Source organism: Canis lupus, chromosome 7 (assembly GCF_011100685.1).
Source record: "Canis lupus familiaris isolate Mischka breed German Shepherd chromosome 7, alternate assembly UU_Cfam_GSD_1.0, whole genome shotgun sequence".
NCBI classification, from domain to species: Eukaryota; Metazoa; Chordata; class Mammalia; order Carnivora; family Canidae; genus Canis; species Canis lupus.
This window is the reverse complement of record NC_049228.1, coordinates 34382360-34400284: the sequence shown is the minus strand read 5'-3', so window position 1 is coordinate 34400284 and position 17925 is coordinate 34382360. Positions and strand designations below refer to the sequence as shown.

At 38.0% G+C, this 17925-nt stretch overlaps 1 protein-coding gene and 1 long non-coding RNA gene across 19 annotated transcripts in view; one reads left to right on the top strand and one right to left on the bottom strand.

The window, feature by feature from the left end:
• Window positions 1–17925, bottom strand: part of SDCCAG8 (SHH signaling and ciliogenesis regulator SDCCAG8) — a 236206-nt gene that overhangs the window by 176886 nt on the left and 41395 nt on the right. For 12 of the 13 annotated variants that reach the window (XM_038542720.1, XM_038542719.1, XM_038542723.1 and 9 more), the window contains exons 7-9: window positions 13393–13457; window positions 9956–10144; window positions 875–1013 (exon numbers count right to left, since the gene is read on the bottom strand). In XM_038542720.1, coding sequence (XP_038398648.1) covers window positions 875–1013; window positions 9956–10144; window positions 13393–13457 — 393 coding nt within the window. Of the gene's footprint in view, window positions 1–874; window positions 1014–9955; window positions 10145–13392; window positions 13458–16760; window positions 16811–17925 lie in introns of all 13 variants that reach the window. The other variant, XM_038542728.1, reaches the window with a different exon arrangement.
• The window catches only part of LOC106559039, a 32819-nt gene that overhangs the window by 12805 nt on the left and 2089 nt on the right, over window positions 1–17925 (top strand). For 2 of the 6 annotated variants that reach the window (XR_005362206.1, XR_005362208.1), the window contains exon 4: window positions 2750–2860. This is a non-coding gene — a long non-coding RNA (uncharacterized LOC106559039). Of the gene's footprint in view, window positions 1–2749; window positions 2861–3286; window positions 3885–8845; window positions 8894–17423; window positions 17699–17925 lie in introns of those variants that run through there. The other 4 variants (XR_005362207.1, XR_005362210.1, XR_005362209.1 and 1 more) reach the window with 4 other exon arrangements.

The window sequence follows — 17925 nt, the reverse complement described above, 5'->3', positions numbered from 1 at the left end:
AGGGTGTTAGTAATGGAAGCTATGATGGTCAATGGTCTGGGAAGAGCCAGGGATGTACTGGATAGAGACCATGGACAAAGGAGTGACTGAGGAGCTGAATACAGAGGTGAAGTGCTTCATACCTTAATAAAATACTGATGCTAATGTAGGGCTTAGACCAAAGCTATGCAAAGGAACTCTCTCTGTGATGCTGGAAATGTTCTATATGTGCACTGCCCAATACAGTGATCACTAGCTACTTGGAGTGTGGCTAGTGTGTCTGTGGAAAACACACAGCAGCTTCAGTGCACTGAGGTGTAGCTCCCCAAAGACAGCAGTGAGTCAACAATAGCCTCCTATGACTTAAAGTGCTTACAACACTGCTTGATCATGAAGTGGTAACTATTACTGTCACTATCATTCAATGTGTTTGATTTAGCATCTGTGGATCCAGACCCATTCCTAGCCAGAGATGCTATTCAATACACATATATTATTTATTAACTGTGGCGTGTTGCATGTCCTCAAAATTTCCCATGCACAAGGGAAAAGCATTTGTCAGTGGTCATACATGAAAATGTACAAATGGTGTTATGGTCTTCACAGCATTCAAACTTGATCAGCAAATGAGAAGATTAAGCAGGCAGGTCTCTCCAAGCACTCTCCCACATTGTGCTATATTCTCTGACTAGTGACAGAACAAGGAGATTTGCAGAGGAATAAGAATTCTACCAGTAAATCTGTTTAATTTTGCAAAGTCAACATTAACAGATTGGGATTCACTTTGCGTGTTTGGAAAAAAAGAGTTTAGTTATGGAAGAGTAACCACAGAAATAATTGGAAAAGAAAAGAGGGCAATTCTGGTGTGGCTTTATTTTGGTCTTTTGAGACTTGCCTTGGTTTTCTCAAAATTGGCCTCCTCCGTCATTTGCACGGCTTGTTTCACCTGCTCATAAGCATTGGCTTCTCTCTGCTGCACATCTGTCAAGCTGCTCCTGACGGAAACCAGCGCAGACATTAAATCATCCCTTTCCCTGTCAGCGCAAAAAGAACATTCGAAACAAGCAGTGGTCAGATGATCTTGTATTCGTAAGTCAGGAAGAACAAGGCATTAACATGTAGTGGAAGGAGAGCCGGGGTGGGGTGGGCTGGCTCTGCACTCTGTAAAGCACCCCCAGAGAAAGACCCTCTGTCCTCCCTTGGCCAGGGGCAGGCAGGGCAGCCAGGAAAGGCTGAGCATTCATGGCAGGACTGCATCTGTGGGGCACAATAACTTATTGTGGGGAGGACTGCCCCACTCTAGGCTGCAGATTAAAGCCCAGAAAAGAGGAAGTCAGTTTAAAAATTTGAAGGGCGGGGGGTGGGGTAGGGGAAAAAGGAATAAGGCAGAGAAGGTGGGGACTGTATGTCAAAGGAGAACATATTTACTTATATATTCAGGGCCTACTAAGGTCCTAGCAAAACTGCTGACTCACCTCTCGTTTGTCTGAACAAATAGGTTCTTTCCTGTTTGTTTTCCTCCACAACCCTCTTTTCCACCCTTCCCTTTCAATTAAAATCTTTCACCAACTTATGAACACATTTCTTCTTTCAATGGGAAGGACTGATGAAACCCTCAAATACCCTGGTCACGCAGAGAACATTCACGATTTAACAAAATCTCATCCCGCTGGCTTCGATCACTGCCTGGCCCCACACCCTTGTCAGCAATTCTCAGAAGTCCTCTGAGCTAATCATTTCTTGGGGATTGATGCAACCAGATGCCAAAACACTTTGGTGTGTAAAATAGCAAAGAGTCAATCTCATGGGTTAAATAAATCATGTATAAGATTTTAGGATATTTGGGTTTTATTCACTGGATAAAAATGACCAGTAGACCGAAGAAAAAATGTGGTGGGAAACTTTCTATACACACAAAGCAAAAAAAAAAAAAAGTAAGTTGGACAGCTCTGCCTGCTATTCCACGCTTTATTAAAGAGCTCAAGCTCTAAACTGTGGTTTCAGATTCAGTTCAAGTAACTGCTTGCAGTTTCCTTTTTTTTTTTTTTTTTTGCCAAGTTCTAAACTATCAGGAAAGAGCCAGCTCTGATTTTTTCTTCTTAAGTTTAGCAACCCTTAAGGAATAATAATTTCAAAGGTTATAATCTCTGAGTTTGAGTTGCTTTCAGAATTAACCAGTGATTCCATTAAAAAAAATTTCTTAACGATAAAATAATTTAAACTATTTGTGGTATTTGGAAAGCACTCATATTTTAAGAAATATGCAATACTGAACAAAGTTACAATTATTAGCAGTTTCATAAAAGCCTGTTTTGTTAAAAAAAGAAAAATAATTGCTTCAACTATCATAAAATTCATGAGAGCACAGTGATCTTAATTTAAGAATTTCTTGGTTTGTTTTAAATTGAGAAAAATAATTTACTCTTATTTTGTTCTAAAGGAAATGAAAAAAGGGAGTTAATTATTTTGATCAAATACAAACACAATGGTTATGTAAAGAATAGAAGAATCAAAGCAAGGTGAAATCATTCTAGGTAAGAAAAAACAGATTATTTGAAGGCCAAAGTGAAAGCCACTGAGAAAGCACTCAGTGATACTTGGATCTGTTTGTGATGCCATGCCCTCAACTTAAGCCAAAATTCCAACTAAAAAGAATTAACAGAAAAGCTCAGTGTTGATAGTATGCAGACAGATCACAAAGGGAACAAAATATAACCAATTTGCTTCTTACAGGAGATTTAACACTTAGTATTATTTAATCTTTTTTCAGTATGCCCTCTTACAGAGAGGAATATGCCACAGTAGCAGATAATCAGTGGAACAGAGGACAAAAGACCCAATGAATGAGTAGTGACTCTGCTACAGAAGGGCATCAAAAGAGGTAAAGTTCTAGTTCTAGTATCCTAGGATCTAGATTTTAAAAGTCACTAGGCTAGCTAGAGTTGGAGACTAAAGAGTTTAATTGTTCTGGTCGGAAGGTTTTCAGACAATCAACTCATCAAGTTCAGACCACAGAAAATCATCAAAGATAAACACCCCCAAATACTGATGTCTTATTAAGCTCATCATTCAACAGTGAGCCCATGAAATGATTACACTAAAAATCTGTATGGCCACCTGACTGACACACTCCCAATTTTCCAGTAGAGAAATGTACTGCATGCTGTAAGATGGCCTTCAGACTACCTGGGAGGCTCTAGAGAGATGCCTAAATTGCATACATACTTATAGGTACAGGAAGCCATCTTGCTATTTTAGGAATATCTACTCAGTCGCTACATTTTTGTTTTGCTTTATTTCAACTCAGTCAGCCCTTCCTAAAAGCAAGCCCTGAAAACAAACCAGCTCTGGGCATGTTGGCCTGTCTTCCTACAAGGCTTTGCCTCCAGTCTCAATTAGAGGTCACCTTTGTGATTTAGCTCCCCCTCTTCTGGCCCCATGCCATTCTGCATCATCCGGCCTTCAGGAAGCAGTCAATTCCAGCCATTGAGGAGAACCATCCAGGCAGCTACAGGTCTGCTCCAGAGCTCCCAGTTCACAGGCCCAGCCCAGAGCCCAGGCCTGAGCATGCCTCTCCCAGTGGGAAGCTGTACAAATACAGATGACCTACCAATATGATTGCAAAGTGGCAGTTATCCAAATTACCATCTGCAATGGCCAGAGGTCTGTGAGTACTTCAAGAACACCATGTGTCATCAAGGAGTCTTCTGAAGCAGAGCAAGAAAGACAGCATCAACACTGTCACATTCCATGATCAAATGATCCATGAAGTGCAGCTAACACAGAAGTGGAGGCAAGGAGGTGCGTGCAAGTTCTGGGATGAACCAGCTAATAAGGAGCATTGAGTACTTAAGGAATTTAGTGCAACAATCAGAGCAACAAGCACTGAGAAAGTCCCTGAATAATCTGGGTCAAATGTCTATCTTTTTTTTTTTTCCATTTATTTATTTGGTGGCGGGGGGGCAGGGGAGGTGAGGAGAACAAGCAGGGGGAAGGACAGAGGGAGAGGGAGAAGCAGATTCCCGGACAAGTAGAGAGCCTGACATGGGGCTCAATCCCAGGACTCCAGTATCATAACCTAAACCAAAAGTAGATGCTTAACTGACTGAGCCACTGGGGCACCCCTGGGTCAAATGTATAAAATAAGGAAAAGAGAGAGCTGGTATGATATACATATATGCATGAGCTTCATCTTGAAAGATAAGGTGCCTAAGAAATGCCTGAAATTCTGGTTATTCCACAGTGAGTAGCAGTTTCAAGCAGAATTAGTTAAGTACTATCCCTGTCTTTTAAAAGCAAGTCTAGGAGGCTGACTACAACATTTCCTTGTTCCTCATTTCTGGGAAGTTCCTGCATAGTTTTTCAAAGCCAACTACACACAACATTGCCAAGACCCACTCGAAATTCACAAGCTGGTCTAAAGTCCCAGGAGAGTACAGTAGTAATCACTTCTCTTTTCTGAACGGTACACAGAAACTTCTCCAAGGCATGAGGAGCTACGGAAAAGGATCTAATATAAAAGTTCCATCCTGATTATCATTTGAAGGTGCTTGATCATTACGTAAGAGAGGTTACTGTCGCTCTTACCCACCCTATGACATAATGAGGCCTGAGTGTAAGTCAGAAGTTCAGAAACACTATAAGGCCTTCAAATCAACTTTTAAAATATATCCAGTGTCATCAACAGTTGTTAAGTATACTCTCCTAACACAAGGCCACAAACATACTGGTGGTCTGCCTGATCCTGTCCTTCTCAAGTGCTCCAGTTACTCTTGTCATATATTCAATACATTCCATGCTAAAAGTTCAACAAAGGAACTTACAGCTCGTGTCACAATGCCACATTTCAAGCAAAGGCTGGGACACTCTTTTGAGGCATCACATTTGGGATATAGTTTTTTTTAATTCCCTCTTAGAATCCTGCAGGAAATTCTATGATAGAGGGCACTGAGGGTTTAGGCTTCTAATTATGCATAAAACTAGAAATTCAGACCTAAAAAGTGCTGGCCACCCTTCAAACTCAGCATAACTTTCAATATACAGCATTCTGAATTAATAAGTTGAAAGAAGCTGAACACCAGCTTAGGCCAAAGGAATCTTATAGACAAAGGTTTCATTGACAATAAAATCAGGAGCCTTCCACTATACTCTGTTATGAAAGTAGAACATGAGTTCATGATATGCTGACAAAGCAGAAAACTGAACAGAGAAGGTTGATATTTACTTTAAAAGACTAAGAGCTAAAATTTAGGATGGAGACAAAGGAATAGATAACTAAATAAGAATCCAATTTCTAAATGACTGTCAGCCCTGAAATCAATGCAAACATTGTAGTTTCCTCTTAAAATATTACTCTCATGAACTATAAGGATAATATGAAAGGCAAGAGGGGGAAAAAAACCCTGTCTTTTATTTGTTGGTTTAGTTATACCAGACCATTTAGTTAAACTCTGTATCTCTTCATCTATGTGACTTTGAATATGCTTTTTGCCCCTTTCATTACATTCTCCTTCTAAACATAATTACCAACACAGCTAAAGACCCATTTGACACATACTTTGATTTTGGTACCATATTCCACCACTCAGTGGCAATCACTGTTAAATACTGGGTGCTTATCTTTTAAAATCTTTTTCTATGCCTATGTATGAACCTGAAGAAAATACATAGTATGTTCAGGTATGGACCTTTTTAAAAAATAAAAATACAAATGAGTTTCATTTCAGATGTGTCTTTTTCATTTTTATTTTTTTCCTTCAACAATACATTGTGGAGCTTAAGTCTCACATTGGTACACATAAATCTACCTCATTCTTTTTTTCTTTTACTGTGCATAACATAATTTATCTAAACCTTTGAAGGATATTTAGGTTGTTCACACCTAAAAGAAATACTTGTTTTCCTCCACAGTTTCTGTATTCACACTTCTGACACCTTATGTGTGTTTTCAACACCAAGCTATTCTCCAATTCTCAGTTGATATTCACTCAATTGGGACATTAATTTCCTGGAGTTAGCACAGACCCCTCAGATTAAGGCTCAGTCCCACAAGACTGTCTCCCACTTCAGGTACCAATTGCAAGTCCCAGATTGTCACCTGTACTTCTGAACAATTGGCCAGAAATCAAGGGCTCTCATGACCCGTACCTCAGTTTTGATAATTTGCTGACAGCTCAGAACTCAGGAAAGTGCTTTACTTACTATTCCCCTTTTATAAAGGACACAATTCACAAACGGCTAAATGGAAGAGATGCACAGAGCAAAGTGTGTGGGAAGGGGGGTGGAGTTTCTGTGCCACCTCTGGGCATGCCACCCTCCCAGCTTCTTGATATGTTCACCAACCTAGAAGCCCTCCAAATTCCATTGTTTAGGGTTTTTATGGAGGTTCTATAGGCATGATTGATAAAATCATTAGGCATTGGTGACTGAACTCAATCTCCAGTCCCTGCCCACTCCACAGAGATTAGGGAGGAGGGCCTGAAAGTTCCAATGCTCTAATCACATGGCTGATTGCCCTGGGAACCAGCCCCATACCCATCCTTAGTGGGTTTCCAAAAGTCATCTAATTAAGGTGAACTCAGGCATTACTCAGAGGAGCTTGTTAAGAATAACAAAAGATGTTCCTTTCACCTTGATGTTCAAGAGCTATTTCAGGAGCAGGAAATAGAAACCAAGTATAACAAAGGATATTTCTATTGTTTTTATCATTTAGGAAATTATAGTTTAGGAGCTCTGTGCCAAGAACTAAAGATGAAGACCAAAATATGTATTTCTTAACATATCACAATGTCACACCACCAATTACAAATAATGTTGCAAAAACATTCCCTAGAATGACTCCGTCGTATACATACATATATATGTTCTTTGGGTTAGATTTTGAAATATACTTTAACTATTAATGGATAATGCTAAATTACCCGAAAAAGCAGTTATTGACTTACAGTTCCCACAAGTAGGGTGTGAAAATACTGGCTCACTCGCAGCTCCCCAATTATTGTCACTATCAATCTCTTTAACTTTCACCAATTTGAGGGGTTGGTTTTTTGAAAATCTGCACTTCCCTGAATAATAACAGAGTGAATACCTTCTCTTATATTGACATCTCCCTATTTAATTGCTCACCAATTCCTTTTAAAAAATATTTTATTCGGGATCCCTGGGTGGCGCAGCGGTTTAGCGCCTGCCTTTGGCCCAGGGCGCGATCCTGGAGACCCAGGATCGAATCCCACGTCAGGCTCCCGGTGCATGAAGCCTGCTTCTCCCTCTGCCTGTGTCTCTGCCTCTCTCTCTCACTGTGTGCCTATCATAAATAAATAAAATTTAAAAAAAATATTTTATTCATTTATTTATGATAGACATAGAGAGAGAGAGAGGCAGAGACACAGGCAGAGGGAGAAGCAGGCTCCATGCACCGGGAGCCCGACATGGGACTCGATCCCGGGTCTCCAGGATCGCGCCCTGGGCCAAAGGCAGGTGCCAAACCGCTGAGCCACCCAGGGATCCCCTCTTTTTTTTTTTTTTTTTTTAAGATTTTATTATTTATTTATTTGACAGAGAGGGAGGGAGACAGCACACAAACAGGTGGAGCAGCAGAGGTGAGCAACAGACTTCCTGCAGAGCAGGGAACCTGATGGGCAGGCTCAATCCCAGGACCCTGAGATCATGACCTGAGCCAAAGACAGACACTCAACTGACTGAGCCATCTAGGTGCCCCTGCTCACCAATTCCTATTCTTTATCCACATTTCAACTGTACAGTTTGTCCTTTGTGTTTGTTTCAAAGGATGTTCTTTAGATAATATACCATTTTTTTGTTATACAACATGCAAATATTTTCCCCAGTCTTTTAATTTCATTTGCGTCATTATATCATAAGTTTCTTTTTTAATGAAGCTAAATGTAAAATTTCTTCCTTTATGGCATTCATTTTCCATACCATGTTCAAGATTTGACCTACCCAGAAGCCATAAAGATAATTTCCTATATTTTCTTTTAATGCTTTCATAGTCTGAATTATATCTGGGTCTTTAAACCATCTTGAATTTGTTTTTGTGAAGTATGGTTCTATTCTTTTTGTTTCTAGTGTAAACATGTAAATTTTTAATTTCTCTGAGCCTCAGTTTCCCTAGCTGCAAAAATGAGGGTAATAATATTTACCTCATAAATGCTAAAAAAGATTATTTTTTTAAAAACTGCCTGGCAGGGCAGCCCAGGTGGCTCAGTGGTTTAGCGCCTGCCTTCAGCCCAGGGCGTGATCCTGGAGACCCAGGACCGAGTCCCATGTCGGGCTCCCTGCATGGAGCCTGCTTCTCCCTCTGCCTGTGTCTCTGCCTTTTTCTCTGTCTCTCATGAATAAATAAATAAATAAATATTAAAAAAAAAAAAAAAACTGCCTGGCCGAGTCCTTGGTATGTAATAAATGTTTGCCACACGGTAGTTGGATCTGAAAATATATTTAATATATACTTACTAAATTTTATAGTTATGTGAAATAAATAACAATAATTTAATAATATATTTAAAAATATAAGAATAATTTAATATAATATTTAACAAAAAAATAGGACCATCAGCTCAGATTATAAAAACTATTCTTTAGTCCATACTAGAGAAATTCAGGTTTTTTTTTTAAAGATTTATTTATTTATTCATGAAAGACACAGAGAGAGAGAGAAAGAGAGAGAGAGAGGCAGAGACACAGGCAGAGGGAGAAGCAGGCTCCATGCAGGGAGCCCGATGTGGGACTCGGTCCTGGGTCTCCACGATCACACCCTGGGCTGAAGGCAGGCGCTAAACCACTGAGCCACCCAGGGATCCTAGAATTTCAGTTTTTTTTTTTTTTAATTTTTATTTATTTATCATAGTCACAGAGAGAGAGAGAGAGAGAGAGAGGCAGAGACACAGGCAGAGGGAGAAGCAGGCTCCATGCACCGGGAGCCCGATGTGGGATTCGATCCCGGGTCTCCAGGATCGCACCCTGGGCCAAAGGTAGGCACTAAACCGCTGCGCCACCCAGGGGTTCCCCAGAATTTCAGTTTTTATGTAACAACCAAAAGGTTAGTCACTTATGGAAACCATGGCTACTAGACATTTTGATTGCTTTTGGAGTATGAGAGGTACAGAGGAGTTTTAATATTTATGGGGCATTTATTATTTGTCAGAAACTCTTTTAAGCACTGTATAGGTATTCTTTCAAAGAACCCTCAAAATAACACTATTAGGTACTTCTATCTCCATCTATCTCTAAAATGGGGAAATTGAGGTATGAGAAGTTAAGTAACTTTCATGAGGTTATATAGGCAGTTAGTAGTAGAACCAGAAAATGAATCCCCAGGCAATTTTGCTCTAGCCACAAGGCTAAGTGTCCCAGTAAAATCCCAACATGTAGGTATTATTCCTCCAAACAAGAGAAGTCCAGGAGGTACCTGAGTGGCTCAGTTGAGCGTCTGCCTTCAGCTCAGGTCAGGATCCCAGAGTTCTGGGATCAAGCCCCAAGTCAGGCTCCCTGCTCAGTGGGAAGCCTGCATCTCCCTCTGCCTTTGCCTCCCTTAATCTGCCAGTGCTTGCACACTCTTGTGTTCTGCCTCTTTCTCAAATAAATAAAAAATCTTAAAAAAAGAAAAAAAGAATTCCTTTCAAATTCACTTTTGTTACAAAAAGTGCCGGATTTGCAATTATAGACTCATAGACAGGAGCAGAATTGAAAAGATTATTTACTTCAATCCTCTCACTTCAAGATGAGACCGAGGCCAAGAGAGGTAAAATTACTTGTCCCAAGGACCTGGTCACACACAGCTGGCAGAACTCACCTGTTCTGTCTTTAAGAAAACTCCAATGAAATAAAATAAAATCCATTTTATTTGAAGCTCAGCATCAATCCCACAAGAGACAGCATGGGGATGAAAGAGCACAATGCTCCTTTAAAGACACAATTTTCCATGTTGCAAAACCTCCGTGTGGAGAAGCATACTTACTTAGTCAGTCTTTCAATGGTCTGCACATGAACATTATTATGGGTTTGGGAGAGAACAGCTTCATGCTGAGCACATTTCAAACAAAGGCCACCAACTCGATTAGAAATATTAGTAGCAAGAAGAGATTCTTTATGCTTTAGTTGCTCTTTAAGATCTTCACAATTTTTCTGATATTCAGCTAGGTCTTTCCTGAAAAGAAGGGAAAGAAAGTTCTAGCAAGTACTAGGTACATTACTTTCACGTATTATCCCAGAGATAACTGCTACTATCACTTATGGGTGCTTACCTTATGAGGTGCTCTGTATACAATATCTAATTAATTCTTACCACAACCCTAAAACGTAAGTGTGATTATCCTAATTGACACTTTGAATAAAATGAGACTTGAATATATTAAATAATTAGCCCAAGTTCTTGTAAGATTTTAACACAGATTAGTCTGCTTCTTGATAACTGGCTCTCTGTTCAAAGGATCCCATCTCCATTACATTATATTACCCACTGATCAAGAATAAAACTCCAAATACAAATCCTAAATAAATTCTCTCAAAAAAGAAGTGAGGCAATGTAACATCCTTGAATTGAGGGAAATGCCCTATTCCAAGTGTTAACCCTTAGAAAATTACATAAAGCTCATGAGTTTTATCCAGAAGTAACTTATTATTGCTCATTCTTCCTCAGGAGAAAAAAAACTTTAAAAAATTCTCTAACCACAAAGTTCTATAAAGAGCTATTTCATAAGAAAGTGGGCTGCTCTCTTCCTCTAGAAAGAAGCTATATAGAATTTACCAGCCCATGGAGATTTATAAAGTAGCAGCTATTAGCTGGAAATAAGCAGCTTGCTAAAAGAAAGTGTTGAAGAAGTGTATATATGTGTGTGTCTATGTGTGTGTGTCTATTTGTTTTATTATAGGAGATCATCCTTGGATGAGTTCTTCTCCATGCTGACCTTTTAAGGATAAAACAACCAATGTATGGGTTGTATTTTCACCCCCATCCTTTCTCCATAAAGCTTTGGTAGTCAACTGGGACAATTGAGCTTCCTTGCACAGATATTCCTTTCCTACTGTGTGTGTGTGTGTGTGTGTGTGTGTGTGTGTGTGTGAATAAAACGTCCTAGTTTACAAAGGAGAAAATAGCCCTTAAATACTTGGACTACTGAAAGCATGTATTTTATCTCCAGCTCAATCAGTTTCTATTATACTCAGGGAGCTATAGCTCTCCTAACCAGCTATCACAGAAGAGAAACCAATAATCGAGTCACACAATACCTCCACTCTGGAATGGAGGTGGGGGGGTGCCTTTCAGGCAGCACTGAGGAGGTAGGAAAGATCCGCAGGCAATCTAAGGGTTAAAAAAGCTAATCTAGGGCAGCCCCAGTGGCCGTGGCACAGCGGTTTAGTGCTGCCTGCGGCCCAGAGTGTGATCCTGGAGTCCCAGAATCGAGTCCCGTGTCAGGTTCTCTGCATGGAGCCTGCTTCTCCCTCTGCCTGTGTCTCTGCCTCTCTCTTTCTGCATCTCTATGAATAAATAAATAAAATCTTAAAAAAAAGTTAAAAAAAAGCTAATCTAATGACAGTCTGAGGTGAAAAAAAAGCTGTTTTTGCCCTTTGCCCAAGATATCTTCAGCATAATATGTTTTTTTTTCTAAAATATCATGTAGAAAAAGTCTGACTTTCAAAGTCTTTGTAAAAGGAACTTTGGAAGCACATTCCAAAATCAAAGGGTCTCCATTACTATTTCTGTCAGTTTCAAATTCAAAACACTCAGACAGATGTGATTATTTGAAATGCCAAAAAAATTAAAAAGAAATAAATACCAGAAAGCCAGAGTTTCTGAGAGTGGTGGTTTTATCTCTTTCTTAAAGAAAATGACTCCAAATAATCTTAAGTTATACTAAAGGAAAAAGAAAGAAATAGAAGCTGCAGGGAACAAAGTCTAGTTCATTCTAAAGTAGTATTTTAATGTAATTAAAAATGGCACATTTGACTTATGAATGAGACAAAATAAGTCAAATTACCACAGTGACCTAGAAATATATTACTTTAAAAACTGAAGAATCAAAACCCAATGTAAATCAAAATATAATAAAAGCAAGAAAGCAAAAAGTAGGCCATTTTATAAATGCTAGGTTTCTTCATGAAAAAATAAAAGTCTCTGCAGAAACCCTAAAACTAATCAGGATAAGTTATAAAGTGCATAAAAGCAAATTAAAATAAATGATAGTGTGCATGAAAGCCAAGAGTTCTGGTTCTTAACATTACTGTGCTTATGTCTCAAATAATATGTGGCCTGAAGATTTTAAATTTTATTTCAAATTAGACTTATTAAAGTTATAAAAAGTATTTTAAAGTTTGTTTGATTGAAAAATATTTCATTGTCACTATTTAAAATAAGCTTTAACACCTCCCAAAATCAACTCCTGATATCATTTTCTGCCCATAATACATACTAATCGTTAATCTATAATATATAGGTTTTATTGAGATTTCTTTTAAAAAAGTCAAAAAATACTTGAAAACTTACTGTGTATATAAAAGTACCCCCCCATAGTTTCACTTCCTATGATTTGAGTTACTGAGGTCAACCAAGGTTCAGAAGCAGATGATCGCCCCTCTGATGGATGATCAGAAGGTCAGTGGCAGCCTAATCGTCCATGTCACAACGCGTATGTAATTCCCCTCACTTTATCTCATTACACGGGGAATTTTAGATCTCATATCATCCCAAGCATCAATGCAGGACAATAAGCTATTTTGAGAGACCATATTCCCATAACTCTTTTTTTTCCATAACTCTTAATACAGTATATTGCTATAACTATTCTATTATTAGTTAGCTGTTTGTCTCTTACTGTGCCTAATCTCTTATAAATTAAACTTTATCATAGATATGTATGTACATGGAAAACAATATATATATAGGGTTCAGTACTATCCACAGTTTCAGGCATCTCCTGAGGGTCTTTGAATGTATTTCCTACAGAAAAGAGGGGACTAGTATACTCATATTCATAATATATAGAAAAATGCTCAAACTATTATTGTTAAAATTTTTAAAATTAGATAAAAATACCTATAAAGAAAAAACTACTTGCTTCTAATTTGAAAACCACAATGCTTTATTTTAAGTATTTTATTTTAAAGGCGTAATTTCTACCAGAGCAGCTAGTGATTCTTAATTCCATGAGAAAACACAAATATTTCATAACTGATAAAGGGACAAAATTTATAATTCAGATCACAGTTCTCTGAGATGGGACTTCACAATTTTATGCTCCTGTTCCTTTAATACCTGAGGATATTTCTTATATTGAACATAAAATGTCATCAAGTCATTCTTATATAGAGTAAACCTAGCATGTCAGCAAACATTCGAATATATTTTACCATCATTATGCTTTTGCTATGATTTTTAAATGGATGATGATACTTTACCTTAAAAACTTCAATTGAGATTCCAGGATACCAGTCTTTTCTTCATAAGTAAGATTTAGCCTCTCCTTTAGAAAAGAAAACAAAAAGTGTGCCTTTTCTCCATGCTCTGTGTTTTATTAGCAAATTTTAATTACTAATACTAAACTCAATTTCCTTCCTTTTACCCAAGAGGAAAAATAATGTGTCCTCTCCAGAAACACTTTCTGTAACTCACTTTTATTGAGTGTATACCCACAAAGAACTACTTAGTCATGAAATGGTTATTTGCTGCCCCTCCCCATTTCTTTAAAAAATGCATACAGCAGTTCTTACTTTTAAAAGTGTGACTCTGGGAAAAACCAATTTTAACCTATAAGGTCCATGAGGGCAAGGATCCCACACTGTGAATGCTGTGTATTGACAAACTAAATGAGTCCTGGATGAATGATAAAAGGAAAGTTATAAATCACAGTAAATGACAGACCAAACTGATATACTAATTACAAGAGTTGCTAGTATCCTCCTGTTCTTTCATTCAGCAAATATTTATTGGGTATCTAAGATGGAGATGACTTTAACCCCAAGGAGCTTATATTCTCAGAAGGAATAGAAAAACAGGAGGACAGGGCAGCCCCGGTGGCTCAGCGGTTTAGCGCCACCTTCAGTCCAGGTCCTGATCCTGGAGACCAGGGATCAAGTCCTACATCGGGCTCCCTGCATGGAGCCTGCTTCTCCCTCTGCCTGTGTCTCTGCCTCTCTCTCTCTCTCTCTCTCTCTGTGTGTGTGTGTCTCTCATGAATGAATGAATGAATGAATGAATGAATGAATAAATAAATAAATAAATAAATAAATAAATAAATAAATAAATAAAATCTTTAAAAAAAATAAAAGAAAAACATGAGGACAATTTCAATTATATATAATTCACTCCAGGGAGGTATATAGAAGGTAAACTGAAATCAGAGATGCAGGAACTTGTAATTCAGCTTAAGAGAAGTAAAGAAGACTTCATGGAAGAAGCACTAATACTTAAAGGATTAACTTCCAATAGAGAAAAAGGCATAGAGGCTAGAGAAAACATGTCTGGCCAGTGAGTGGATCTATATCCCCACAGATAAAAAGCTAGATGGAAGAGTGGATAGAGATGGGTGGGACAGGTGAGAATGGGCCATGGAAAACTAAATATATAAGACCTTTACCCAGACAAGTCATGTAATCTCCATGTAGTAGAGGCACTGGGTGAACATTGAAAACTTTATCAGATTTGAACCTTAAGTCACTCTGAAGTATGGAAAAGGGAAGACCAATGAGGAAGTGCACTGCAACTACAGAGGGAAGAGATAGGCACGTGAATAAACGTAATCAAACAGTAAGGAAGGAAAAGAAAGAATTTAGTAGGGAGCTATATAAGACCAAAATTGACAGAATTTTATAATTTAATAGATAATGGGGGAGAAAAATATATTAAAAATAATCCTAGGGCAGCCCCGGTGGTGCAGCGGTTTAGCGCCGCCCACAGCCCGGGGCGTGATCCTGGAGACTCTGGATGGAGTCCCATGTCAGGCTCTCTGCATGGAGCCTGCTTCTCCCTCTGCCGGTGTCTCTGCCTTTCTCTCTCTCTCTCTGTGTCTCTATGAATAAATAAATAAAATCTTAAAAAAAAAGTCCTAAGTTTCTGCAATTGAGCAATTGGGGGAATGCTGGTGCTAAAAATTTTTTCAGACTGGTAAAAGAAGGCAAAATGGAACCATAAAAATATTCAACTGATTCAAAAGAGGCAAAAAAAAAAAAAAAAAAAAAAAAAAGGAGGGGGAGGTAAGAGAAAAAAAGATCAGAAAAAAATGAAGCCAAATAGCAGGATAGTGGACTTAAACTCAAGTACATAAATAATTGCATTTAAAAGGCAGATATTGTTAGATTGAATAAGAAAGCAAAACTCAGCTATAAGAGACCCAGATTAAATATGAAGATACAAATTTATTAAAAGTAAAAGGATAGGGTGCCTGGGTGGCTCAGTGGTTTGAATGTCTGCCTTTGGATCAGGGCATGATCCTGGAGTACTGGGATCAAGTCCCACATCAGGCTTCCTGTGGGGAGCCTGGTTCTCTCTCTGCCTCTCTCTCTCTGGGTCTCTCATGAATAAATAAAATCTTAAAAAAAATGTAAAAGGATAAAAAATATACCTACTCAAAAGAAAGTAGGAGTTGGCCAAAATACAAAAACCATGTGTCTGCCCCATCCCACCAAGGAGGACTCAGCAATGAAAATTTTAAAATATTTATGTCATTTATGATAATATCAAAGATAACTAATATAGAAATAATTCTACTGAATGATATGAAGACCTTTACTCAGAAAATTGTAAAAGGTTACAGACAAAAATTAAAGGTGACCTAAGTAAATAGAGTGATCCATAAGTTTAAAGGATTAGATGATATAATACCATAAAGATGTCTTCTCCCCTAAGTGACCTATAGCTTAAAGATAAACTGAGTCAAAGCCTCATAAGGGCTTTCTGGAGTCTGACAAAATGATTCTATATTGTATTTGGAAATATAAAGAGACAGAAAGAAGATGCACTCTTTATTTATTTATTTATTTTTTGAGAGAGAGAGAGTGAGCATGAGCAGAGGGGCAGAAGAAGGAGAGAGAATCTTAAGAGACTCTGTGCTGAGCGTGGAGCCTAATTGCCTAACTCAGGTCTCGATCTCACAACCCTGAGATTAGGATTTGAGCCGAAACCAAGAATCAGATGCTCAACCGACTACACCACCCAGGCGCCCCAGAAATAAAAAACTCTTGAGGACAAAGTATAACGTTGGAAGATGTGGTATGTGGTCTATCAGGCATAGAGCTATAACAATCAAGAGAGGATGATAGTAGCATAAAAGCTAAAGAAATAAAACACAGAGTCCACACATATATGTAACACCTGATTTATGACAAAGATATCAGACAAAGGACTGTCCTTCTGACAAATGGTACGGGGATATATATATATATATATATATATATATATATATATCTTTTTCCATATCTTTTCCATATGGGAAAAGAACAAGAATGACCCCCTATACATCACATAAAAAAATAAAGACAGGTGGATTATAGATTTAAATGTTAAAAGTAAGACTATAAAGTTTCTAGAAGATAATATAACAGGATATCTTTATGACCTGGGCCCGGAAAACATTTTTTATATAGGATACAGAAAGCATTAAACAATAAAGGGAAAAATCTGATAAATTAGTTTATAATAAAACTAAGAAATTTTTAGATTAGTCATGAAGAAAAAAAAAGAAAAGAAAAAGTCAGAAAATATATTTACAATAATCCATAAAGAGCTTATATCCAAAATATATAAAGTAGTTAAAAAAAATGTCAGTTACCTTAAAATAATGAATAGGATATTTGAACATGTGCCTCACAAAGAAGGACACTGAAAAAAAAAAAAAACAAAGAAGGACACTGATAAATACATGAAAAGATATTCAATCTCCTGAGTAATTAGAGAAATGCAAATGAAAATCACAATGAGATAGCACTATAGGTCCATCAGAAAAAACTAACAATATAATGTGTTGGGAATAAGAAGAAATGATATCACTCCTATGCTGCTATAGAAGTGTAAACTGATAAAAACCACTCAGAAAGTTTACCCTAACTACTCATTGTGAACACATACGGATCCCAAGACCAACAAATCCACTTCAAGGTACATACCCAACATAAATGTGTGCCATGCACACCACCAGGTATATTAAAGAATGTCTATAGTAGCAATATTCACAATATTCTCAAACACTGAGAAAGATCTAGGACATAGGGCACACAGATGCAAGGATGGACCTCTGACACAAACTGGATACAAATGAATCCATAACAGTTATAAATACAACACTAAGCGGAGACATAAAAGAGAAATTAATTCTAATGTGAGAAACAGAAGAGCAGTAGAATGTAATCAGGGAAGGCAGAATCAGAGGGGGCATTTGTTTTGTTTGTTTTTTTTTTTCTTTTTTTTTTTAAATTTTTTTATTTATTTATGATAGTCACACAGAGAGAGAGAGGCAGAGACACAGGCAGAGGGAGAAGCAGGCTCCATGCACTGGGAGCCCGACGTGGGATTCGATCCCGGGTCTCCAGGATCGCACCCTGGGCCAAAGGCAGGCGCCAAACCGCTGCGCCACCCAGGGATCCCCAGAGGGGGCATTTGAATGAAGTCTTACAGGATGGAAACCTTTTTGGGGCAGAAGATAAGGAAACATTTTAGGCCAGGATGTCTGCATAAACCACAGTCAGCAATGCAATGCAAAAAGGAATGGAGGTAGGTAATAAGTTTATGAAGTAGTTAAGTAGTGAGTGATCTGTGTGTCTACAGTAATATTGGAGAAACTGACAGAAATGAGGCCAGAAAGGTTGTTTGAGGCAAATTGTGGATGGTTCAGGAGATTGATCTTTATCCCATGGGTGGGTATTAAGTAGTTATCAGAGATTATTCAGCTGGAAAAACAATATGACTTATTTAGTCTTTCTTTTTTTTTTTTTAAAGGA